The sequence below is a fragment of the Bombus pyrosoma genome, linkage group LG12 (assembly GCF_014825855.1).
Source record: "Bombus pyrosoma isolate SC7728 linkage group LG12, ASM1482585v1, whole genome shotgun sequence".
NCBI classification, from domain to species: domain Eukaryota; kingdom Metazoa; phylum Arthropoda; class Insecta; order Hymenoptera; family Apidae; genus Bombus; species Bombus pyrosoma.
Window position 1 is genome coordinate 3,141,338 of NC_057781.1, and position 26,116 is coordinate 3,167,453.

The following is a 26,116-nucleotide window of genomic DNA, read 5'->3' on the forward strand; positions in this document are numbered from 1 at the left end:
ATTACCATTTTCCTTTTCTTATTTCTCCATTCACTATTATAGGGCATATTTGTTAATCTAACGTAAGAAGTTATAATCTATATTTTCTTCTAAAAAATATATTTAATATTGTATCGTGCGTTATTTTGTGCATTAAGCATTAAGCATTTGTATTTTCATAATCAACAGTTTATATACTTTTCTCGATACTCTTGGTGCCTTCGAAAAATCCAATTCTATGCATTTCAAACGGAGCCTGGTATCAAAAGCTTCTACAAAAATAAGCGTATTTAAATTGTGCCACGTGCAACATATCTTAAAATTTGCTTGTGATCTGTTGCGTCAGATCCGTCGATCTGAAAGCAGGCTCAAAAGGGAGCTACTCGGCCGGGAACGAGGATAGCAGCGCTCGGGAATGGCCGATACGTCACGGTCGTTTCTAAAATCACAGAAACAGTAACGTACCACACGTAAATCATAGAAAAATTTTCTTCCAAGACATACTTTTATTTCAATTGAAATTTACAAAAAATACATTATGCTTTAAACTCATATATAATAAACTATCTCTTAATTCCGCGTAATATATCATACCGTACTAAATATTTAGCAAAATATGAAAAAAAAGTAGTTATTAAGAGTAAAATTCCTAAAATCTTTTTTCCGTGAATATCTATCAATATTTTTCAAAAAAATATGTTTTATTAATTGAATTACTTAAATAAGAAGGTGACAAAATTATGTAGTTAAATGACAATGGGTAGGAAAGGAAAAAGAAAAGGTGTTATTAGAATAATTGTTAAATTGATAAAGCAATGCGCAGAAGCCGATTCCTACAGGGTGTTAAGAAAGACATCGCCGTACCTGCACGGACCCGTCCCCGCAAAAAGTGCGCTCCGCGTGTTCCGTACTCCAGCGGCGGTCCGTCCACACTCGCGTGTAGCCGCACCCGGCTTCGCGCTCTTCACTTTTGTCGAAATAATTTGTGAAAGCAGCTCGTTTGGAAAGTTAATCGGCGATGCAAACGATTTTTTGAGAATTCTTGGAAGTGACAGTGGCAGTGAGGTGAAGTGCGTCACAGTTTCTCCGAGTTCGATCTTTTTGGGCGTTCTGTAGAAACGAGCAGAGGTAGCGCGGCGCGCACAAGAGGCCGCCTCTAGGAAAAGAGCGCGTCTCACGCGTTGCACTATATTGGAGTTATGCGATGTTCGTGAAACTATCGCGGAACGACATAGAAAATGATGAAAAAAATTCGTAACTGATCGAAGTGAAAGCGGTTTGTAATAAGCGAATCGATGTTGTAGGTGTGCGTGGATTCGCAATGATTTTTGTCTCGTCGAACCGGGAGTAAGAAAAGAGGCTGGCGCGCGCCGAGTCTACCTCGGTAAAAGACCGCGTCTCGCAGGTTTGCCGTGTGCTGCGGTAGTTATTGTGCGATACGATTGTCTAAGCTTATCGATATTCTTAAAATTGCAGTACTTGTCATCGCATACGATCGAGGTGATAGAGCGTGGAAAGATTTAGCGAACGGTTTGTACACAGTGTCAACACGTACAAAGGTATCGTACAGGGAACGCAACCGGCGACGATATATCCCGCGTGGTACGTATACGCATATACGCGTATAACATATATACACGTAAGCGCGAATACGCGTTGGTGTGGCATGCACATAAGGACTGTGGACTCATGAAATCGTGGTGTGTCGTTTGGTCGCGTGTATCGAAGTGGCCTGTCGCGAAGCGCGCTTACAGAGAGAGATCCAATACTGTGGAAAAGTTGTTGGACAGACGGTGAGGGAGAGAGATCAGCGAAAGAGGAGAGGTATCCGTTTTGTTGGACGATTGGCGCGTGGCGAAAACGTTCGACGGTCACTTGGCACGTATGTAGTGCGATTATTCTCCGGTTATACCGTTTCGTCCTCGTGAAGAAGGCATTATTTATGGGTGCATGGATCGGTGGATTTTCACGAGCGAAACAAAAGAGAAAGATAGCAAGCAATTTCGAACCAATACGAAGACAGTTCTCTTTGTTCGGACTGCGATACCTCGATAACGATTTGTTCGAATTTTAAATCGTCAGTGAGGACGATTACCGGAAGGAAGTTACGTACGTGGACACGAAAGTATCCTGACGTCGTTAAAAGTGCGTGTAAAGGGTGTGAAATGCGTCGCGCTGCAGTTCGATGTTCGATCCAGCAGCGGCGGACGACCTGACTTTGTCAGATTGCTTCTTCGTCGCCGTCGTGTACACCTCTCTCGGCTTCAGTCCAACAATGGATCAGCGCAGTTGTGGTACGCGATTCGAAATTCTCTCCCGATAGCGGACATAAGACGGTAGAAAGTGATAATTCGTGAGCTCCGTTTTCCGAGCCGCGTTTAATCGCTTTACTCGGCTGATTAATGCCAAACAGTCAACGGACATTTCGCGCGTTCCGAATGCGCCATAGATTTTGCACGTTATTGACATGGTCGATCCGTGCAATCGATAATATTGCATCACGTTAACGAGTTTCATCGGTCGTGTTATTTTTCTCATTTCAATCCGATATGCTTGTACAGTTGAAAAAAAGCGACTAGACAATCCGTATACGTAGAAATATATTGAGATACACGTTTTTATTATAACGTATTGCTTCAACTTGTTTATATGTGTAAGAACGATTCTGCGCTTGATACGAAACGGAGCGGACTGTTTCCACCGCAAGAATGATCGACATTTTATCTACCCATTGTTTCGAATGGTAATCAAGAACTTTCGATATTTACGAGATAATAAATTGAGATAGGTATACGGTTGCAAGAGTTTCGCTTTCATGTTACGTTCTAAGAAGAATCATTTCGAAAATATAGCGGACATTTATGCGAAAGTCAACTAAATGATAAAGTAAGAGCGGATGTATACGCGCAATATATAGAATTTTGCCGGTCGTTATGACATCACGCGCGAATGCATCGATCACCGTGAAAACGTGCAGAGATCACCGTGAAACGAATTTACATCGGTCCTACGTTCTTTTTAACGATCGTGCGAATAGAAATTGTCAGATATACTATTGTGGCAGAGAAGGTTTTATCGACGCATAATAATGCAGCAACACCGAGTAGAAACGCAAATACTCCATGAGGAGCAAATCCTGGAGGCAATAGATCAGTTGCGTCGACGAAAGGCGCGACCCGACGCTGATCGTATCTGCAACTACTTACTAAGGAAGTTTTCGGTGGATGCACGGGACACCATAGCCGATCTTCATCGGTTAATTGAAGCAGAAAAAGTGATACAGGTCGATTATAAGGGTAACACTAGTTACCGAAATGCTTCGAAATGGTCACGGTTACAGCTTTACAAAAATCGACCGGAGGGTTTCGTCAAAGAGAAATTAAACTCCGGGATGGTAGCGGGTGCCGTGGCAGAACTCGTTGTCGAGGAGCCAGATTACCTTGATCAAGGTGTACCAGCTTACAGATTGATCGAACAGTTGCTTGATGGTGTCTCAAATCCTACTTCTAGACGTATGGTAGAAGATTTTCTTGGAAAAGAAGTAGCAAGTGGTAATTTGACGCGTCTTTCTAACGGCAATTACTCGTTGGTGGCGACGTCTGACATGACAACCACCGTTGAGCCAACACATCGAGAATCTTTTACCCTTGAGAATGGAAACGTGCGACGTAAGGAATTACAAACTGTTTCATCAACCACAGGTGGTCTTTATGATTTTGACGAAACAGAAAACCTGACGATTACGGACTCTAGGTCGAATACACCGAGGTCCTCGCGTCAGGCAAGCCCCAAATCTGATCCACAGATCAGAAAAGAAGAATGTTTCGAGATAATCGTTGGAAGAAACGAAAATACCGAATCATCAATAGAACAAGATTCTTTGAAAGAACGAGAACCGCAGGAGCCATCGCAAACCTCTGTTGAAGATGTGAAAGAAGACTCAAAAAATACGGATAATCAGACTCATAACCTTAAAAGGTCGTCGAAAGCTGAGCGTAAACAGCGCCTACTAGTTCGAACAGACGATCCTATGGACATAGAGATCAAATTTGAGGACTATCGAAAAGATAATAAAGAAGAAATAAATTCGCAAAAAGAAAAGAGAGAAGAGACTGGACATCTGAGCGAAGAACGAGAGGACGAGGATGCGGGGAGAAGTTCCACTAATCCTTCGCCTACGCCATCCAACACTAATGTTGGAGGTTTTCGTAGTGCTCGTAGAAAGGTATGTATCTTTTTCTATTTTTTAAATATAATTGATTGCCTAAGGTTCTTAATTCGATTTGTATATGTTGAAAAAATTGAAAATACAATTTCGTTCCAGAGAGCAAAAAAAGTATTTGATCCTTCTGACAATAATCTTGTAAAAAGAAAACGTGGGAGACAACCAGGTTCACAAAATAAATCTTCTATACCTCAAGAATCACAAGATTCTTCTAAAACAACTGTTAAGGATGGACCTTGTAGACAGTGTAGTCTTTGTGCCAAAGAAAAACAAGAAACTTTAGTTGCTTGTCGTGATTGTACTGTACGAGGTATTACCATATTTGAAAATATGATAAATGTTTTAAATTAATAATTTAATATATTTCCATTTATTTATAGCACATCCAAGTTGTATTTATAGCCCAGAAGAAATGATTCAAAAAGCAGGTAGCAATTGGCAATGTGAACGTTGCAAGAGTTGTACAATATGTTGTGAAACCTCAGACGCTGTAAGTAGATTATAAAAAATATATTAACAACTTTTTCCCTATTGTAATATAGCTTGATTTTACAGGGACCACTTGCAACATGTTTTACTTGTGATGATGCTTACCATTATTATTGCCACACACCACGTATAATAATTCCTAAATCAAATTCAAAGTGGCAATGCAATGATTGTGTTCAAAAACAATATAAAACAAATATAAACCAGAATATTAATCTGGTTACTAGCAGGCCTGATACGCCATCGAATCCTCCTGTGTTACCCCCAGTTCTAAGTCCTCAAGTTTCCCCTGCCAGAGGATCTTCCGACCAAATGGAAGATGATGGTCCAAGAGATGGAATTGATCCAAATATACCTGATGCTTCTGATTGGACATCTGAACAAGTGTATCAATATTTTGCAAGACTTTTTCCAAAAGAAGCAGAAGTATTCAGACAACAGGTACTTTTCTTCTGTTTCCAAAAAAACTTGTGTTATCTGGTATTTATTATTAAATATTTCATATATTGATGTGTATTTCAGGACATTGATGGCAATTCTTTATTATTAATGAAACGGTCTGATGTGTTAAGTGGACTTGATTTACTTCTAGGTCCAGCATTAAAAATATATAGGCATGTATTAAAATTACAAGTGCGAAGAGATGATCCAAAACTTTATTGGCTGTAAATACTTTAATTACTTAGGATAATATTTAAACGAAGTTAATTATACTGTACAAATTGATTCCTTTTATATTTAAGAATTAAATATTTTTTTGATTCAGGATACTTTTTTATACTGTACATATTGTGGTTATCTTGAATTAAAAAAATAATTCTTTATCATAGAAAACTTCAAACTAACGTAAAAAATAATAAAAGAATTTCAGAATAGTTATTTGTTTTTTGTACACAACTTTTTGCATTAAATAGATTAAATGACTTACTATTAATGTAAGTCTTCCTTATTACAGTAGAATATACTTATGTTCGATGATTGTAATCAACATTTTAAAGGTGCTAATCTTGTCACTTGTTACGTGTTGAAGTTAACTTCCTGTCTCATAATAAAAATTCTAAAAATTGTTCTGTTTGAATAAAATAGTGCGAGTATGGAGTATAATAAAAAGTACTATTTGCATACCTTATCTTTTTTTTATTTTTGCAGTGTATAATGAGATAATAAGTATTAATACAATAAATTAGCACTATCCCATGTAAGGAACATGATACTTTGGTTTGAAATATACTTTCTTATCCTTTAATTATATTAATATTTACATATTGCATCTTATGTAATTAAAAGAAACATTTAACTTCAATTTCCGTTACAATTTTCTTAACATATTAAAGTTTCGAATATTTCTAACAATTTTTCAAAGACCTTTAGTTTTCAGTATCGATATTAAACATTAAAAAAAGCTTCCTTATTTTTTATAGAGCAAATTTTGAAATCAATTCCTATAATAATATACAAGACACATAAAACTTGTTTATAAACTAGTTCATCAAAAAATTTATAACATTAATGTATCATCGTAGCATCGTATTTGTAACATTTACACCACTATATATCAATATTTATTCTGAATAAGACCATGATATATTTTATCATTTTAACGTTACAGTAATACAAAAAAAAGATCACTCTTTGAAACATAAATACACTAATAATTGTGTAATTATTTCATTGACCCTTTATTTTAAATTACATTAAATTGTTAAACATTGCATATTCAATAATTCATAATATTCTACTAAAGGGTAAAGACATTGTGACTTTTTTAATTATTTTTAAGTAATGTCTTACATTGGTTACATAATTATATGTTAATTTTAGTTTGTTGAGAAAAAATATGAAATTTATATATTACTGCAAAATGTAGTTGACATGTACTATTGAAAAGCCTCAAACCATATTTCAATAATTACAATGACAGAAGATATCATGTATTTAAATGATACAACATAATATCATACATAATGTTTTAGAGCTTCCTTAACTATACATTGTATCATATTTGTTTTTATAATTGCAATATTTCACATTTCCACATGTAAAATAAAAGTTGAAATAAGTTGATAAAATAAATTTCTAACTATAATTTTTACAAATACATACCCTTTTACTCCAAAATTCATCTTTATGATTTTAAACTTCTCTATATTAAAATATAGGATATAAAAGATACAAAAGAATTCATGCACGTATTAAATATACAAACATCTTGAAACAAGTTGACTGTACTTAAATGTAAAATAAAATTTATCATTATTAAAATGAATAACCAATGTAAGAACAATAAAACAAAACATCCCAAAAGTAATTGCTTTCAATGATCATACATAAATTTTCTTATATTTATACATTATATTTAACAAAATAATATATTGATACAAATACAAAAGTTTTTAATCCTTACTCAATTACTAATAAAGTACATAATTTGCAGTCTTATACATGTGCATATACCTTTTTACTTTGCAAGTTTTATTTCAATACTGATTTCAGTTACTTTATCTATTGGGAAAAGAAGAATAATAAGATCTGTTATTATAAAAAACAATGTTATTCTGTACAAAATAATTTTATCATATATCACCATTTATTCAACCATAAATTTTTCCCACAAAATATTTTATTACCTATTTTATCATTTATTTTGATTTTAATTTTCATATGTATGTTTCAAAATCTCAATTAACTTTTTAAAGTCTTATTTTTATACACATATATTCTTAGAAGATTATCTTTCATCTATGAATAATTTCTTTGAAAATTGAAAGTGCAGATACTTCTTAATAATTGTAGTATTCACAACAATCTATGATACATAATATAAACAATTTATTGAAAAAATTATAAAGTTAAAGGTTCTAGCTAAACTTTGATATTAATTTCTGCAGGATCTACGCTATCAAAATATTTTGGTGGAGGCTGTTTATGAAATGGTGCTTCGTGTACATATAATGTAGCTGTTGGAGAAATATCAGATTTTTCAATAAGTATTTCTTTAAAAGGATCAGTAGGTTTTTCTGGATATAAACATAACCAAAATGCAGACAATGCTGCTGCTGCAATAGCAGAGGCTAAAAGCCAATGTGGTAGTCCAATGTGTTTCGAGGCACACTGAAGCCAATCAGATCCAGGTACTGAAGCTGATTGGTCATTTTCTCCAGAGTAGTCTGATGGTACACCATAATCCACTGTCTATCATATCATGATCAATCAGATTTATATGACTTATAATAAATAAATATATTCTACATAAAGTCAAATTTCCAAACAGGATAAATATAAAAAACAGGATATATATTATGATTAAAATAAAATAAATTTAAAAAATAGAAATATTAAATTAACAAGAAACTTTTGTTTCATTGAATTATATATATATATATATATATTTAGTTTCATTGATATATTCAATAAATGATTAAAATTGTATAATTTAAATTTTTATTATAAAATACACAGTTAAAAACTTACCCCAGCATCTAATGGAACAGTCTTAATATATGTTTGCGGCAATTTAAATCCATTAAAATCCCACCATCCTGGAAAAAGTTCCTTCCGCAAACCTGGATCACTCAAAATATCATTTTCAGGTATATCAGGTGACATTACAAGTAAGTTGGAATCTACACCTTCCTCTATATAGACAGCAACAGAAAATAGTGATAACAAATCTGAAACACGTTGTTTGGCCATGAAATCACAACCAGTGCTACATGCATAGCGATCTTGAGGAGCTGTATATGCTTCTGTACATGCTACAACAAAATAAAGAAATATTTTATTTAGAAATTTATTAGTTACAATAATCCTATGTAATTTTTTAGAAAGTAATTTATATTATAAAAAATATTTTTAATCGGCATGCAAAAATAATTTTTTAAATTAATAATTATATGAAATATTATACTATATATTTTATTCTATAATTAAAATTAGATTTAGTTTTAATTTAAATGCTATTATAATCATTATATGCTTTACATACAAGCTTCACAGGCATCCCTAGTACCATTTAAGCTGTTTGGTTCTAATCCGTAATGTAAATCCACTAAATTGAAGAATCTACATCCTCGTTGACAGCATGATTTGACATATTTACTCTAGAATTAATGAACGTCATCGTCATCATTAATATATCAGTTCATAATATGTAACTTATAAACATATATTTGCTGATAACGCGTACATTTGTAAAAGATAATGGTGTTTTTTCGCACAAGTTAATGCACGGATCTTCTCGATTTACAAGACTACAAAACATATCACCACGTACAAGACTTATAATAAATAATAACAGCAACGAAATAATTCCCTTTTCTTTTCTCATCTCAGAGAACTGTTGTGTTCTGTATTCTATAAAAGAGTATTTAGCGTATCAATCAAAATAATTCGTTAGACGAAGAGACTTCACTGAGAGAAGGTTGATAGCTCCTCGAATAATCGAATAAATATCGATTTAATTATGGTGGGAATGCGTCGCATTGGTCGACATGTTTGTCGTCTATAAGAATCGACCAATATTATTTTTCGGAATTATAAATGCATGTCATCCGCTAATCTGTAACATTTTCTATGTATTAGTAAAATTGTGAATAAAAGCTTTATACGAGCTTCATAAAATATTATCCTATGTTAGTAACTTTTTATTAAACCAAAATCTTTCTTTGAAATTTGGAGTTATATTATATTACAAAGATACATTATGATTTCTTTTTTACAAATTTTATTTTTAAGTTCTAAATTAACAGTAGTACTGAAAAAAATTACTAAAGATAAAAAGTAGTGTAAACTACGTATAGGAAATACAAATACTGTGGGAAAAGACAAACGCTGCAATGTTTGTCAATGTTGATTTGATTGTTGAGATAAAATGTTGAAATAATTAATAATAAATTATTTTCGATTATTTTATAATTATCTTATTTATCTATCAAAAATTCACTAGAAATATTAACATATTAGAAATATTAACATATAACATATAACAAAGATCTTAAGAAGAAAACTAAATGCTATTATTCTTTATTTAATATAGATTCAAGTAAAATTTCTATTTTATAATATTTGAATTGCGATAGCGATATCTCGATAATACAATATAATTCGATACATATCGTGATCTTATGACGTATGTAAAATTTGTAGGATTTGAAGCAATCACGAGGAGCTTCGTGTTTCATCAGCCTTTTATCAGTGGCACTTAGTAGTAATTTTCTGATTGGTGACACGTGGAGTGTCTAGCTAACTGATCGTAAGTAGACACTGTCGTATGCGAGGTCATCATTTTATATTGAATATAAGTAAAATATATTGAATAAAAGTACGTGTGCCAAAATTCTTCGAACATTAATGTAAATTCTAATTTATATAAGTTTTTAACCTATCATTTTTGTGTTACTTTTAAAAATCTTTAAAAATAACTGAAGTAAGTAATACATTTTTATCTTAGATATAATGGATGAATTTCTTTTTGCTCGATAATGACAATATATATATATCAAAAAATTCAAATCTTAATCTTTTGATGAAACTATTAAAAAAAGAAAAAATGGCATTTATCATAACATGAACATGATGTAATTGAAATCAAATTATATATGATTAATGGCAATGTGCCAAATCTCATTGTCAATAATATCCTGTTATCTAAAATTCATTTCATTCAATAAAAATTACTGTTAATTATGTAATAAATGCACTTAACAAGATGTCAACAGAAATGGGTTTTGCCACAAAAGCTATTCATGCCGGACAAGATCCATTACAATGGAATCATTGGGAAGTAGTACCTCCTATTGTAATGTCCACTACTTTTCGTCAGGATGGACCTGGGCAAACTAAGGTAAATGCTTTTTATTTTAAAACTAAAATAGTTTCAGTGATATTTCATAAATTATTAATGTATCTTATAGTATTATAATATAACGAAAATGTGAGTACTTATATAAGCTATACATAAATTCAACATTGTTTAATTTGTAAAATTAATACCAATTGTATTATTAAGTAACTATTAATCATAGTTGATAAAAATCATAAATAGTTAAATTTTATATACTTACTATTTGGGTCATTATTTTATCATTTATTAATGTTATATGTTATATTAAATTCTAGGGTTATGAATATGGAAGAAGTAACAATCCCACAAGAAATGTTTTACAAACTTGTTTAGCTGCTCTAGAAAATGGAAAATATGCATTAACTTTTGCATCAGGTTTAGGTGCTACAACAGTAGTAACTTCATTATTAAATGCAGGAGATCATATTATATCTGCAGATGATATTTATGGTGGAACTAATCGTTTTTTCCAAAAATGTTTATGCAGGCAAAATAATACAGTTACATTTGTAGATATGTCAGATATTAATAATGTTATAACCAATATAAAACCTAATACAAAGGTGTGGAGAAATTTTGAAATTTTATTTTTTATAATATTAATTATAATAAACAAATTTTGATATTGTTTAAAACATATGAATTATACATTTATATTTTTTAGATGGTTTGGTTAGAAACACCAACTAATCCTCTATTAAAGTTAGTTGATATTCAGGCTGTTGTTCAAGCAGTCAAACAAAAAGATGCTGAAATTATTGTAGTAGTAGATAATACTTTCCTAACATGTTATTTCCAGGTGAGTAGTACATTTTATTTACCACTATAACATGATTACATAATTCATGTTATATATTTTTTATAGAAACCATTAAATTTTGGAGCAGATATTGTAATATATTCTCTAACAAAGTATATGAATGGACATTCAGATGTTATTATGGGTGCAATAATTACAAATAGAGATGATCTAGCACAAAGACTTGCATTTCTTCAAAATGGTACTTTTGAATTACATCCCTAATATTTCTTTAATTTTACTTTTAGCTAGTTTTCTATATAATTTCCAATTTTTATGTTAGCTATGGGTGTTGTTCCATCTCCTGTAGATTGTTCTTTGGTTAATCGGAGTTTGAAAACTCTGGAAATTAGAATGCAGCAACATATGAAAAATGGATTGGCAGTTGCACAATTTTTAGAAGCGCATCCTTGTGTAGAAAAAGTAATCCATCCATGTATGTATCTTTATGAAGTATTAAATTTATAACTTTTATATGTTTTAACATCTCATACAATTTTAGAAAAATGTAATACAATATTCCCTACAATTAGATAGTATGTAACTGATATCTTTCATCTTGTAAAATGTAAAATTTAATTGTAGACCTTCCCTCACATCCACAACATGAAATTGCTCTTAAACAAACTTCTGGTCATAGTGGTATGGTTTCATTTTATCTAAAAGGTGATGCCAGCAAATTTTTAAAGGCCTTAAAAGTATTTACATTAGCAGAATCACTTGGTGGTTATGAATCTCTTGCTGAATTACCGTGAGTAAATGGTAGTTTATCATCAATACATATAAGTCTTTCCACCATTTTTATTGTTTTAATTTCTTGTGTAGGTGCACGATGACTCATGCTTCGGTACCTGAAGAAGCTAGAGCAACATTAGGCATTACTGATAAGTTAATTCGTTTATCTATTGGTCTTGAAACAGAACTAGACCTCTTAAATGACCTTGATCAAGCTCTTAAAGCTAGTTTGTAAACATATTAATATGTTGATTGCCGGATGATTTTCTACATAATACTTTACTAAAAAGAAAAGTTGTTCAAGCACTTTATGGTGCATTTAATATTTTAAACTATAACTATTAGAAATAGTAAAAATTTTATGAATAATTTTTTATTTAATTTACATGTAATTAATTCTGATATCAACATAATGCTAGTCATCATAGCAATCAATGTGTTAACCCTTAGAGTGCTATGGACGCATATATGCGTTTGTCAATTTTTCCGAGCACATACGCAGAAGTAATACTATTACGTTTGTGTGAGATAAATATAAATGCATTTCAATGTTAATGCCGCGTTCGAAGAAACTGTCTTTGAGAGAATATTGGTCTACGGACAAACTGTCGAAAAGCAATATTTTCCGCAAAATAATGGCACGAGATCGATACATGGTATTATTACAAATGTTGCACTTTAACGATAATAATACAGCAAGTGACGATCCTTTAGCAAAAATACGACCAGTAATCGATAAATTAAAGATTTCCTTTTTGCAGTCATTTGCACATTATGAAAATCTATGCGTCGACGAAAGTCTTTTGTTGTACAAGGGCAGATGTTATTTTAAACAGTTTATACCATCCAAGAGAAGTAGGTTCGGCATTAAATTATTTCTCCTTAGTGACTGTAAAACTAATTATGTATTGGACTTCATAATTTATACTGGACAGAAAACAAACATTAGTAGAAGTAACACAGCCATTGGAATCTCTGGAGATGTTGTGATGACGCTGCTTCAGCCATATCTTGGAAAGGGCCATACACTAATTACGGATAATTGGTACACGAGTCTACGTTTATATACCTTATTACACGAAAACAAAACCAACGCATTTGGAACCGTTCGTAAAAATAGGAGAGATATGCCCCACATGGAAGAAAAGTTGAAGAGAGGAGAAATGTGCTACCGATCGACTGGCATTTTATTGGCAATGAAATGACATGATAAAAAGGGGGTTTGGATGTTGTCTTCCGCACATGCTGCTGCATTGATTGAATCTGAGAAAAGGGATTATCGTACAGGATTATATAAGAAAAAACCATCATGTATTGCCGACTATAATTCCAACATGGGTGCTGTAGATAGAGTTGATATGATTTTGAGTACACTTAATTCCCTAAGGAAGACTATAAAGTGGTACAAAAAATTATTTTTCCACTTGTTACATTTAACTATATATAATGCATATATTTTATATCAAAAATCTACTGCTTTGAAACAAAAATTTAGTGAATTTCATTTAGCGTTGATAAGAGACATTTTATGAAAATATTTCCAACGTAGAAGCATGGCAGAAGGAGGAAAGAGAAAGTCTGAGGATTTACCGTTTCGTTTAAGTGATAGGCATTTTCCATCAAAATGCCTTAATCGTGCCGGCACAATACAATTATCAAGAAGAAAATGTGTTGTTTGTGTGAAAAATAAGAGAAGATACGACACGCGATACGAATGCAGAAAATGCGATGTCGGATTATGTATCGATAATTGTTTTGAAATTTTTCACACACAACTGAATTATTAACTTGTGTTATATTTACTAAATTTAGTTTTCTAGTTTACTACCCAAATTCTAGTTTATTGCAAATTTCAATGTTTATAATAAATAATTAATACTAAAAAATAACGCTCTTGAATCATTTAATCTCGTGCAAAAGAATTACTATAACTTATTACGACCTGCGCTTTGAATAGTCAATCAACAGAGTTCAGTCTAGCGAAAAAGTATTCAGTCCACAGCGATCGTCAGCGCTGGCCGTGCGCCGTCCGTACGGACCGCATAGGCCCCGAGTATTCAGCACTCTAAGGGTTAATATAGTAGGAGCCAACTTAATTTACTATGATAGAAAATTATGATACTATACATTTTATCTTTTGAAATTAATTAATTTTTTGGGAAGGATATATTGCCATTCATATTCTAACATTCCACACTACACTGATGTTCGCATGTTTCATAATGTACATTATTATATGTACACCATTTATTCTAATAGTGCCGTATCCTGTACATATTTTTATATAATCTATTCTTTGTATGAAAAAATTGTACAACGTTGTACAATAACCATTGAATTTAGAGGATTTTAGACAATTGTATATTAGTATTTTTAAACTGTGTATAAAAATAATGATACAAAATTAATAGTGATCAAAGAAACTTAAATACAATTATAAATTAAGGAATTTACCGTTTTTTACATTTTTTAATAAGATAAAAAATTATTCTTAAGATTTTTTTAATCTTGTATTAAATCAGTAATATTTTACATATATATATGTTAATCTGTCAAAAAATAAATTATTCTTTTCTTACGATATACTCATTGTATACGACAAAACTTTTATGATCATGTATATCTGAATTATTACATGTATTCAGTTAAAGTTGTTTTACTGTAAAATATACTTTTACTTTATAAAGAGAATTGAAATTATAAATAATTTATCATTGCAGTAAATAAAATGCTCTATTATAAAAATTATTACTACATTTGTTTTCATTTTTCATTACGTAATTAACATAAACGCGTTAATTATTTTTATTAAATATCAAATTTTTATAATTTGAATAATTAATATCATTGTAAATTAACTTTAGAATTGTATCGTAACTTTGCTTTGTGTAGTTTATCATATTCTTGTGCTCGATTATACAATAACACTCCTATTATTACTAAAGATGTTCCCATAGCAGATAAACCAGTTACAGGGTTATTAAATAGTAAAACAGAGAGCCAGATTAAAGATGCTCTCTTTGCTGTATTAACGACACTGCAATGATACAAAATACTGTTAGTAATCAAATTTCAAAATATCTTATAAATATTTTATTTTAAAATAGCAAAAAAATCATACCTATGTGTCACAGGACTGATGTAATTCATAAGTACATATGCTGTAATACTTTGAAAATGGAAGAACACTCCATTAAGTAAAAATGCTGTGAATAATTTAAAACTCAAAGAATGTTCAAGTGTTGGTAAATCTACAAATAAGATCAATACAGGTATTTGTACCACAATTGATGCTAAACTAGTATAAAATTGCAGTTCTGCAGGCCTGTAATTTCATATTATTAATGAATGTAAAAAATTTAGTTGAATAGTTTAAGGTATAAATGACAGTAAATAAAAGATCTAATATTAATATATATATATAATACTTACGTATACCTAAAATTATCACCACTGATTAACATTTTGGAATAAACATTTTGTAAACATTCTGTTACATTTGTAGCCATAGCTGCAATAAATCCTCTGAGGTCAAAACTAATTTCGTTTATCGAACATAGAGCTAGACCACACATTAAAGGAATTAAAGATAAATTTACATATAACCCTGTATGTTCCCCTGTAAATAATATATTAATTTAATATTTCGAATAACAAATATTTATATAACTTAAAAATATTTGTAAGTAGAAATGTATATTAGAAGATTGTATATTAATAATAGAAAATAAAATGTAACTATATATTGATTCTTACCTAATAAATATCTGCTAATAAGGACGGTAAATAGTGGCGCACTACTTTTAATAGTTTCTGTGAAACTCACTGCTACATAATTAAGTGATATTAGCCCTAGTACTACAGTTGTAAACCTTGTACATCCAACCAATATCATATGCTTATAAAAACCTGCTGGTCTCATTAATCTGGGACGTGTTTTGTACATTCCACATGGAAAATACATTTGAATAAATCCACAAACCGTGGTCATTAACATTTGACAAGCACCTATTCAAATAAATTAACACTTAATATTAAAGGCAAAAATCGTTAACATCTCAAGTCTATAATTTTAAACATGAAATAGAAAAGAAAGTTTATATCAGTTTAGATATTAATTTACCCAAAATTGTAGGATTGCCTTCCATATATGATAATATGTATTTATTCAAGAATAAAGTACATCCACTAATGAGATACCATAATACTAGAAATAACATAGCTCTGGGATAGAATGAACCACCCATAGTTTCACTTGTTACAATCGTTTCTTCGTGTTTCTTAATATTTTCTTCATATGATTTAGTTTCACCATCATGTATTAATTGTTGTTCTGTGTCACGAGGTGTTAACGCGTAATTTATACGAACAGAATGATTTTCCATTACATACAGTTTCTTTTCAAGTGAAATGTTTATAACATTACATACAACTTTGCTTCTGAGATCACATTTTTCACATGTCACATTCGTATGATATTGACATTCATATGTTTCATTCAAGGATTAAAGAGGTTATATTCTTAGAGACTTTTAAATTTATAACAAAAATCTTAATTTTAATGTATTATGCAACATGAAAAGCTTTTGATATTAACATTGATACACAATTTTTACTTGAGTACACTTGAGTAATAATAGTTATTTTATAATCATTGCATTATTATAAAATAGTATATATTTGTAGTTATACCAAATTCGTATGTTTATCATACGATCATTTCTACTTAACACATCAGAAACTAATTGCAGTTGAAATAAAAATTTCTACTTATTTAGTTTTAATATAAATTAACATAAATAACATGAAATAAGCATAACATAATTAAAATTATATACTGTGTGAAATTATAAGCTAAAAACTGTTCATGTTTGTAATAAAAAATAATATTACAGTAATTTAAATGATAGCTTTATTACAAAAATTATACACATTTTACAATTTTTTAAATTAAAACTAATATTAACTGTTTTGTACTAATCTTATATTACAATTCAGTGGATAATTTTTTTTTAAGTGAACTTGTCTGTATAATTTTTTTAAAACAAAACCTTCTAAAAAAATCTTTATGTGCTAATAATGCAACATTTCTTCCACCTATTGCACTCATTTCCATTGCACTAGCTATCCATTCAATAGCATTAACATGATAGAGTGCATTATGCAATTTAAATTTTGCTTCATGAATTTTTGTTGAATATTCAGGATATGCCTTCCAAGTAATCTGTTTTATTTCTTGAATCTTAAACATAATAAATTAATTTTATGTTGCATGTCATATATATCACAGCTTATATAAATATTATAAAGTAGTCTTACATTTGAAAACATTTCATTTATAATATTTGACTTTAAAGGTTTATTGCTAAATATTTTCCAAACATTACTATTTTTCATTGAACCTTCCACAGAATTTAATCTTCCCAAAGAACTAATTATCGTTCTGTTAGGATCACAACTTAAAATATTATCTAATTCTGCCTCTAAGCCAAAATAGTGTGGTTTTAAATCTGCTTTCACAAATGTAGCTATAGTTTCATGGTACTTCGCAGAACTGAAAAAATCATTGTTTGGAAACCCTTCAAAAGTTATAGGAAATTCTTGATTATGGATAAGTGGAATTGCCAGTATTACAATATCATATGTTGCTTTCATTATATTTGTACTGTCTGAAATAGAAATCATTCCTTAATCATTATAAAGATATCATTTATTATTTTTATATCATACCTTGATTATGATAATGCACTTCATATAAATTTTGAGTACCATTATTTAATATGTTAATAATTTTAATCACATGTGAAGGCACAACATTTACATGTTTATTTCTATATATTAAATGTTCAGGTACCTAAAATATTAGTACAATGATTGACTATGAAATGAAAATATCTTTTCTACAAAATTAACAAAAAAAAGCAACCTTTTTATTTCCCCCTTTTACAGACCACAAATTAAAACCTGCTCCAGCTAAAGACACAAAGCCAACAAAACTATGAACATCTGTGTCTTGCCCATAATTTACTACTAATGTTGTCTTCACAAGTTCATTAATTAATTTTTCTGAATAACCCAGATCCAAAATCTCACTTTTAATAGACTTCTCTAACAACTTTGGAAATTCAGGATTCATAGATAACAAAAGACTACTGATATTTGTGAAAACTTCTCCATCATCCTGTAGATGATATATTTTTTCAAAGTTATTTATTATAGAAGTTACATATCTGTTTAAAATTAATAAAGTCAACTATTACTGCAATATCAAATATATGTGGTGGGATGTTTGATATACTCTTTTAAGAATACATATGGGATACCTGCTGAGACTGAATGGCTGAACACCATATCTGTAAATTAATTTAATAAATGATAATATCTTCCAGTTACTCTCTTCAAATATAATTTCATTGCCATTCCAAATACTTGTTCTTTTACCTTTAGATGGTCTGTGTTCTAAACCTAAATTAACAGACGTACATTTTAGATATTTATGAAACTATATCTGTAGAAATGTAAAAATAAGAAAACAAAGTACCGAGTAATTCAACAAAATCTCGCATATATTTATTTTGAGGATGTATGACTGAACCTCCAGCTTCGAATTCATTACCGTCAACTTTTATAGTGGCCAAACGCCCACCGATAATTTTTGCTTCGTATAAATCGATATTAAGATTATTATTAAATAGTTCTGTAAGAAAATGAGAACTTGCTGCGCCACCAATACCACCTCCAATAATTGCTAAAAAAACAAAGTTTTTTTTATTGTTATATATCTTATTAAACATGAAAATAATATGCTTCATTGCTTGAAATCAATTGAGATACAGTTGAAATCAGTTGCTTTGTCTCAATTTTCTTATGTTTTAAACGTAAAAATATTACATAAAATTATTTTATATCATTAGTATATTCTTTTACTCACCTATATTTGGCTTACACTTTTCATAACAAATTCCTCTTTTAAAAATCAGTATACCTAACAAAATTATACGCCAATTCATGATCTCAATTATTATGTTCATGTCGTACTGTTTTCATAGAAATTTAATTATCTACATATATATGTATATTAACGATTAACGTTATGTTACATTATTTTTTTTTAACGACTAGTATATTTTATAATTTAATACTTATATAGTTTATAAAATTATAGAGCTTATACTATATACTACATATAAATATGATTTATTATATCTTACAATGTGATTGATATCTAATAAAACATAATATAAATTACAAAATTAATTAAATTATTTTACATAAATCCAGGCATTGTATTTTATATACAATAAACTATGTACCTACGTTAAATACATACATATAGTGACATTTGAGTTTCACTAGTCAGCAGCCAATAGTCGCAGCCGCAATAATCAAATTTTATATTGAACAGAATATCCATATGTAGTCTGTGTAGTTTTATTGCCTCCATGATAGGATGCACGTGTAATTTATTCCTGTATAGTTAACCTTACTCTTGGAAACATTTTTATATTTATTTATGTGAGTCCTTCGAATTAATAATGGCGAAAAAGGAATTAAAACGTAAACGAATCGATAATCTTAATAAAGAAAATATACCACAACCCGAAGTTTTACCAGCAAAAAGAATATCCGATGAACCACCACCAAAAAAGGTTTAAAAATATCTTTTTTCTGTTTTATTCAACTTCTAGCATGTAAAGATATAAATACATATAAAACATATTTCAATTGGTAATAAATTTGGTAATACATTTTCATTTTATGTTATAGATAAAATGGATTAATAAGCAAAGAGTATTAGTATTTGCTACTAGGGGAATTAGCTATAGACATCGTCATCTCATGGATGATTTAAAAACTCTTATGCCTCACCATCGCCCTGAATCTAAAATAGAACGTACTAAAAATTTACAAGTGATTAATGAAATATGTGAAATGAAAAATTGCAATAAATCAATATTATTTGAAGGCAGAAGAAAAAGGGATTTATATTTATGGTTTTCTAACATTTCGGTAGGACCATGTGCAAAATTTCTTGTTGAAAACAGTACGTATTATAATACTTAATTATAGAATGTTAAATTCTATAAACTATATCATATTATAAATAATCTTAATGTCACAAATAGATTAATGATTTCTATGTCGTAGTTTATACTATGGCAGAATTAAAAATGACTGGAAATTGTTTAAGAGGTTCTAGACCATTGTTATCATTTGATGAGAATTTTAACACAAAACCACATTATGGTTTGTTGAAAGAATTGTTTGTTCAAATCTTTGGTGTTCCCAATCATCATCCTAAGAGTCAACCATTTTTTGACCATATATATACATTCACTATATTAGACAATAGAATATGGTTTCGAAATTTCCAAATTTTAACAGAAGATGGAGGTTTAGCTGAAATAGGTCCAAGATTTGTATTAAATCCAATAAAAATATTTGCTAATAGCTTTAGTGGGGAAGTACTTTGGGATAATCCTTCTTATATATCTCCTGCTAAGGTATAAATCAATCAAATTTTTATGATAAATTTAACATGTGACAAAATTAAAAGTACTAAATTTAATAATTATAACATTTTAAATATTATAGTTTCGACAGTCTTTGAAAAAGAATATTGCTGGTAAATACATAAATAAGGTAGAACAGAAAGTGGCACAAGAGAGTAGTAAACCAAAGGAATCATATTCATTGAATCCCATGGATGAAATATTTAAAGGTGATCCATTAGAGAAAGCAATAGAATTACAACAGAGAGAAGCAAAAGAAGTACAGGCTAATGATAGTGGAAAGAAAAAAAAAATTAAGATGCGATTAGGGAAGAAGATAAAAAAGACTAATTCTAAAAAGAAAAAAAGGGATTAATACTCAAAAGTTTCTATTATATTGTAATAATATTACGTTAATAAATTTTTTTTAACTATTTCATAAACAATATATTTTTATTCTTCATACAGTGTAATATATATACTTTATAAAGACAAGCCTAGAAGAATTAGCAATCTAAAATACAAAATATAAATATAAAATACACGTATATGAACTTTATACATATCTTGTTTAAATTTTATATAATTTGTATACTACGCATACATTTTCATAGAACTACATAGCAACGTGATTTATTTAAAACTGTTTTATATAAAATGCATAATGTTAAACACGATTGAATAAACATGTATAATTACTTTGTATAATTACACATCATTGAAGAAAAAAATTACATTATTGCACTTAATATAATTCATAAACAAAGATATAGACAGAAAACAAATATTTGATTCCATTGATAATAAGATAATATTCTACGTTATAATGTATATATATAATATATTATAATGTATTATATAAGCTTGAAATAAAAGTAAATTTATTATATATCTAGTATATGTCATTTGATAATACTATATAAAGTTATTCATAGATCCTTATCGCATTATAAATTGCGCTGGCACATATTTGTACTTGATTTAGTTATATTAAAGCACACTTTATAGGATACCTTATACATTGCATATTAATGCAGATGCTTGAATGTTTTCATGTATAAACTCTAAGCTCAAATTTAAATTGACTTAAGATGTTAATTAAGAATTATTTAAACAATAACAATCATTCAGGTATGAAAATTCAGGTATAAATTCAAAATTTAAAAATAGCGAGATGGTTATTATAGTTACACATTATACTTTGCTTTTTTCATTTAATATTAAAAAAACACCTAAAATAAAACATAAAAAAATATTTTATCTACTTATTTGCATATACCACATGATAATAATGTATTTCAAAACTAGAAGATAAGATATTAAAGACCTTAGAACCAACGAAAATGTATTACGGAATCACATAAGTATAGAAATTGAGGTTGCAATAACATTGGGGTAGTTCAATTTAGATTTTACAAATCCAAAATAATTCAGTCTCGACGTCACGATTCCGTAGTATATATACTTAGTTCTTTCGATTTTAGTGAATAATAGCACTTGTAGATCTTTCATATCATTATTCACATCTTCAGTTGTGTCATTCATTATTTTCATTATATAGAAAATTATATATTTATGTTACATTTATAAATACTGATAACAATTCTAAAAGGAAAAGAAAACACGTGTTCTCTCCAAGATAGCAAAAACCAATTCTTTTTGTTGATGTTTTTATGAAAATATATGTATCTAAGGACTTTAAAAAAAGCATAATTAAAATCTGTATTCTCCACATACATTAAGTACTATAAAAATAGTAAACAGTACTTTTACTAATAAATTTTACAAAATCGTACATAAAATATAAACGGCCGTTGACCTTTTCTTAATTTAATATTTTTATAAAACAGATTTTAAAAGTATATCATAATAATTCAATGTTTTAAAAATATATGATTTTTTTTATAATTAAAATACATATTTCTCATGGTTTTTGTATAATAGCTTTTAATTAATAATATTATTTTTATGCATTTTTTAAGGATATGCTAAACTGATTAAAAACTGATTAGAAATCCTGTGTTACAAATCAAAGATATTTTGTACATATATGGCAGTAGTTTTAGATGTATAAAAAGATTTGTTAATTGATAAGTTTAAGCTGTTATCTAAATATAGCTTATAACTTCAATGTAAGGTACATATTCGTAATCATATGTACATACATATATATATATATATTATATAATTGCTATTACACTATTATTATATAATATTATATAGTGTATGTATAACAGTATATATGTATGTATATGATGATCTTAATTTTATGGACGATATAATGTTGCATAAAAGCATCTATAAAAGTGAAGGAATATTGGGAAGGAAGTTTGTGCTTTAGCATAATACTTATGTGTTCATTGGTACTAATTCATGTGATTGTTGTCCATTTGAACTAGTATTAGATCCAATTTGAGCTAATGCTGACTGACGCCACTTTCCATTCTCTCCATTTAAATTCTTGTCCTCACAGATACAAAGAAACAGTGTATCTATTACAGTCTGTAATAAAACATGAAATGATAAATATATATATGATTCATGTAATCTATTCATATAAACAATCTTTATAATATACCTCATAAAGAGAAATAATACAATGAGCAATAAAAAATGCAAAAACACAGATAACGAAAATTGGCGCTGCATAAAAATGTAATCTGGGATCCTGTTTCATAAATAGCAATCCAACACTCCCCGTTGCAGCAGTGACAAAACATTTACCCAAAAATAGAATAAAATCTCCTATTCCATTAATTACCGCAATTTGTAAAGCATTACTAACAAGAGCTGTAAATGCCTACAAAAGTAGAAGAATGTAAATTATTGTATTTTCTATAGCATTGCTTTTATAAATTTCTAGCAGATGAAAATAAATTATAACATACGATTTTAGCTGCATTGCAAAAGTGCGTTCCTTCAATGGCAACTACAGTATATGCGTTATGATTCATATATCGAATAAATTTTTCTAAGCAATAAAAACAGCATATGCAGCATTTTAAACCACACTGTGCACATGGAGATGTTTCTTTGCTTTTCTCGAATCTGTGGAATATTTATATTACAAATTTTTATATTTTATACATCTTATAGACTCATCTATGTTTATTAGTAAAACATACTTAGCATAAAGATATGTCAAGATCAAACGAGGTAACTTAAAAAGTGTTATTAAAAATGAACCACAAGCTACAGAACCTAAGTGATAACTAACTAAATTTCCCATAGCAGAGCATACTGGGGATGCACTAGCGTCTTTGCCTCTGAAATAATAAATATATATATCATATAAATATGTATATTCTACTTTATTTATACGCACAAGACAATTGTTCTTATAATATTACCTGAAATACCAGTGAGCTACAGCTCCTGATATCACCATATCTTGGCAAGAAATAATGAATTCAGACGTCCATATTAATCCTATGATATACACCCACCACATATATTTTACCCAAGTTGGGTCTACATATTCCACAAGTGTGAAAGCTAAAACACTTCAATGGTAATAACAAGTGCTAAATTAAAAAAGGGACATATTAGATATGTTAGTACAGACTTACTTTTAAATGAGTCAAGAGAAAAGTCAAATTTCCTTTCTTCAACATATGCACTTTTTTCTCTAACTAGACTAAAATTTAGAGGATCAAATATATGATTTTTATACATCTGTACAGATTTTGTTCCAGGATAATCTATAATTTTTGCATTGTTATATAAATATTACTTCTATTTTGAGATTATGCAACACAGATAAATTAAAATACTTACTGGCTGTTGCAAGGCAAAGAATTACAGTTACCCAAAATGCAAAAAATAATATCAGAGCAGTAAATGTTAATAAGGGTTGAAAAAATAAACCTGGTAATTCTGCTAAACATTTAGCACTTTCTTTGAATAATGCTGTCATAAATCCAATACGTTTACTTAATATGCTTAAAAGTAATAATAAAATGACCTAAAATATATGAAAATTTATAAGAGAAACAAATGTTTTAATCAATCAAAAAAGTAATAGTTAATGATAGTTACTTACAGTTATTATTGTTGCAATAATAGAAAAGGCTAGAAACGCTCTTTCATTTCTAACAGATTCTTCTAAAAGCTGATTTGGATTAGTTTTATCCAAAGTTCTTTTAATCTCTATATATGTCCACCATAATAATACACTTCCAGCTATACAATCAAATATATGAATTATATTCTATTGAATAACAGTTTAGATAATCATATTTTTTAACACTTTTTTGTATTTCAATAATTTACCTATAGTAGTTACACTGACAAGAATCATCACAATCCATGTTACAATACTTGCTAATAAATGAAATATGGCAATCATAAAGAGAGATAAAACTGAAATGAAACACTTAATTATTTTTATAGAATATATAAAATTAACAATGAATATAATAAATTTCATACCAAAAGCTAAGAAGGATAAAGACAAAATCTCTCTCCATGTTTTATACAAATCTCCTAAAATTTGTTCAATAATATCCCAAGAATTAATAAGGCCATATAAATTTGCAATTATAGTTTCTCCCACATCTTTAATAGCTTTAGGAATACAACGATTAAGAACTGGTATACTATTATACACTGGTAACCCAGGACAAGAACCAGTTTTATTTTTTCTATTTCCATTATTACAAGCACTTAGTTCATTTCCTGGCTTGTCATGACAAAGTTGAGATCCTGTTTCATCATAAAATTTACATATATCATTCATTGTTGTCATAGTTCGATCTGGACACTTCTTTACACAAATTTTTAAGGATTGTGTAACATTATATATATCCAAAAAAAATAGGAATCTAAAATAATCAATTTCATGAGACTTTATATTCTTTTGCCTATATTTTATTTGTAAAAATGATAATTTTTATATTAATACTAACGGTTTATCACTAGTATCTTGTCCAGATAATTCCATACTACCAAATTTTGGGTTATTTTTCATACCACAAGTGTTTCCAAAGCTATCATATCCATTAATAAGTCGTAAAGGGTTACCATAAACAAGAGCAAAAGCTGCTATTAAGATCTGTAATATAATATCACCATTAACAAATAGTACATTTGTATACAAAAATTATACATATTGTTATGTAAGAGATGTTTAATAACATTTTTAACTCCATATACTTTTTAAGATAAAATTTAATGATAAATTCATTTACATACCATAAGAAACCAAAATACTATAAAGCAACAAAGCCAGAAAATATCTGTGCATCCTCGCACACGTGTCGGCTCAGGCCGTTGTTCATCATCCTCATCTCCAGAACAGCAAGACATCTTTTATAAAACTTATTGTTACAAATAAATTGTTACAAATTACTAAATAAGGTACTTAAATACTGTGTTAAAAACACTTCAGTTGTCTTCGATTTCAGAACTACTCCCTCCATTGGATTACCTTGAAGTTGTCTTCAGTTATGAACATATTATAATGTAAAGTAACAATTTTATTCAATCATATTTTTTACATAATTTTACATTATTTAGAATAATTTCAAAAAAGAGTAAAATTATTAAATCAATCA

General features: G+C 29.1%; 8 protein-coding genes across 13 annotated transcripts; 4 read left to right on the top strand and 4 right to left on the bottom strand.

Moving 5' to 3' along the window:
* The first annotated feature begins 892 nt into the window (after nucleotides 1–892).
* Nucleotides 893–5,899, top strand: LOC122573883. Its single transcript, XM_043740823.1, has 5 exons — nucleotides 893–4,204; nucleotides 4,304–4,514; nucleotides 4,585–4,694; nucleotides 4,760–5,134; nucleotides 5,216–5,899. Exons 1-5 carry the CDS (start codon nucleotides 3,068–3,070, stop codon nucleotides 5,360–5,362), a joined length of 1,980 nt encoding a protein of 659 aa, XP_043596758.1. The 5' UTR covers nucleotides 893–3,067; the 3' UTR covers nucleotides 5,363–5,899.
* Nucleotides 5,810–9,144, bottom strand: LOC122573890 (transmembrane protein 59-like). Its single transcript, XM_043740834.1, has 4 exons — nucleotides 8,880–9,144; nucleotides 8,679–8,793; nucleotides 8,165–8,448; nucleotides 5,810–7,885 (listed from the first exon to the last, which is right to left on the bottom strand). The coding sequence occupies exons 1-4, from the start codon at nucleotides 9,018–9,020 to the stop codon at nucleotides 7,556–7,558; spliced, it is 870 nt and encodes a 289-aa protein (XP_043596769.1). The 5' UTR covers nucleotides 9,021–9,144; the 3' UTR covers nucleotides 5,810–7,555.
* Nucleotides 9,145–9,824: 680 nt separating this feature from the next.
* LOC122573887 (cystathionine gamma-lyase) lies at nucleotides 9,825–12,634 on the top strand. Of its 5 annotated transcripts, none has more exons than XM_043740828.1 (8): nucleotides 9,825–9,944; nucleotides 10,401–10,535; nucleotides 10,811–11,098; nucleotides 11,200–11,334; nucleotides 11,401–11,536; nucleotides 11,618–11,770; nucleotides 11,920–12,085; nucleotides 12,160–12,634. In XM_043740828.1, exons 2-8 carry the CDS (start codon nucleotides 10,401–10,403, stop codon nucleotides 12,302–12,304), a joined length of 1,158 nt encoding a protein of 385 aa, XP_043596763.1. In that variant the 5' UTR covers nucleotides 9,825–9,944; the 3' UTR covers nucleotides 12,305–12,634. The 5 variants fall into 5 exon arrangements, with proteins under 5 accessions (XP_043596763.1, XP_043596766.1, XP_043596764.1 ...); XM_043740831.1 differs by having other exon boundaries at nucleotides 9,910–9,944; nucleotides 10,411–10,535; XM_043740829.1 differs by having other exon boundaries at nucleotides 9,930–10,013.
* Nucleotides 12,635–12,726: 92 nt separating this feature from the next.
* On the top strand, nucleotides 12,727–13,559 carry LOC122573891 (piggyBac transposable element-derived protein 4-like). Its single transcript, XM_043740835.1, has 2 exons — nucleotides 12,727–12,924; nucleotides 13,005–13,559. The coding sequence occupies exons 1-2, from the start codon at nucleotides 12,844–12,846 to the stop codon at nucleotides 13,272–13,274; spliced, it is 351 nt and encodes a 116-aa protein (XP_043596770.1). The 5' UTR covers nucleotides 12,727–12,843; the 3' UTR covers nucleotides 13,275–13,559.
* Nucleotides 13,560–14,835: 1,276 nt separating this feature from the next.
* Nucleotides 14,836–16,797, bottom strand: LOC122573889 (solute carrier family 35 member E2A-like). The gene is made up of 5 exons (XM_043740833.1): nucleotides 16,193–16,797; nucleotides 15,826–16,077; nucleotides 15,502–15,688; nucleotides 15,191–15,394; nucleotides 14,836–15,106 (listed from the first exon to the last, which is right to left on the bottom strand). The coding sequence occupies exons 1-5, from the start codon at nucleotides 16,452–16,454 to the stop codon at nucleotides 14,914–14,916; spliced, it is 1,098 nt and encodes a 365-aa protein (XP_043596768.1). The 5' UTR covers nucleotides 16,455–16,797; the 3' UTR covers nucleotides 14,836–14,913.
* Nucleotides 16,798–16,958: 161 nt separating this feature from the next.
* On the bottom strand, nucleotides 16,959–19,215 carry LOC122573885 (prenylcysteine oxidase-like). Its single transcript, XM_043740826.1, has 7 exons — nucleotides 19,001–19,215; nucleotides 18,611–18,817; nucleotides 18,393–18,534; nucleotides 17,996–18,299; nucleotides 17,800–17,923; nucleotides 17,389–17,738; nucleotides 16,959–17,311 (listed from the first exon to the last, which is right to left on the bottom strand). Exons 1-7 carry the CDS (start codon nucleotides 19,098–19,100, stop codon nucleotides 17,057–17,059), a joined length of 1,482 nt encoding a protein of 493 aa, XP_043596761.1. The 5' UTR covers nucleotides 19,101–19,215; the 3' UTR covers nucleotides 16,959–17,056.
* A 207-nt stretch (nucleotides 19,216–19,422) lies between these two features.
* LOC122573286 (ribosome biogenesis protein BRX1 homolog) lies at nucleotides 19,423–21,122 on the top strand. 2 transcript variants are annotated; one of them, XM_043739402.1, is made up of 5 exons: nucleotides 19,423–19,718; nucleotides 19,837–20,113; nucleotides 20,218–20,573; nucleotides 20,665–20,963; nucleotides 21,000–21,122. In XM_043739402.1, the coding sequence occupies exons 1-4, from the start codon at nucleotides 19,605–19,607 to the stop codon at nucleotides 20,935–20,937; spliced, it is 1,020 nt and encodes a 339-aa protein (XP_043595337.1). In that variant the 5' UTR covers nucleotides 19,423–19,604; the 3' UTR covers nucleotides 20,938–20,963; nucleotides 21,000–21,122. The 2 variants fall into 2 exon arrangements, with proteins under 2 accessions (XP_043595337.1, XP_043595336.1); XM_043739401.1 differs by having other exon boundaries at nucleotides 20,665–21,122.
* A 303-nt stretch (nucleotides 21,123–21,425) lies between these two features.
* Nucleotides 21,426–25,998, bottom strand: LOC122573280 (choline transporter-like 1). The gene is made up of 12 exons (XM_043739394.1): nucleotides 25,755–25,998; nucleotides 25,469–25,614; nucleotides 24,993–25,384; nucleotides 24,834–24,923; nucleotides 24,604–24,743; nucleotides 24,339–24,525; nucleotides 24,131–24,262; nucleotides 23,912–24,056; nucleotides 23,687–23,827; nucleotides 23,450–23,609; nucleotides 23,140–23,361; nucleotides 21,426–23,063 (listed from the first exon to the last, which is right to left on the bottom strand). The coding sequence occupies exons 1-12, from the start codon at nucleotides 25,866–25,868 to the stop codon at nucleotides 22,911–22,913; spliced, it is 2,022 nt and encodes a 673-aa protein (XP_043595329.1). The 5' UTR covers nucleotides 25,869–25,998; the 3' UTR covers nucleotides 21,426–22,910.
* Between the last annotated feature and the right edge of the window lie 118 nt (nucleotides 25,999–26,116).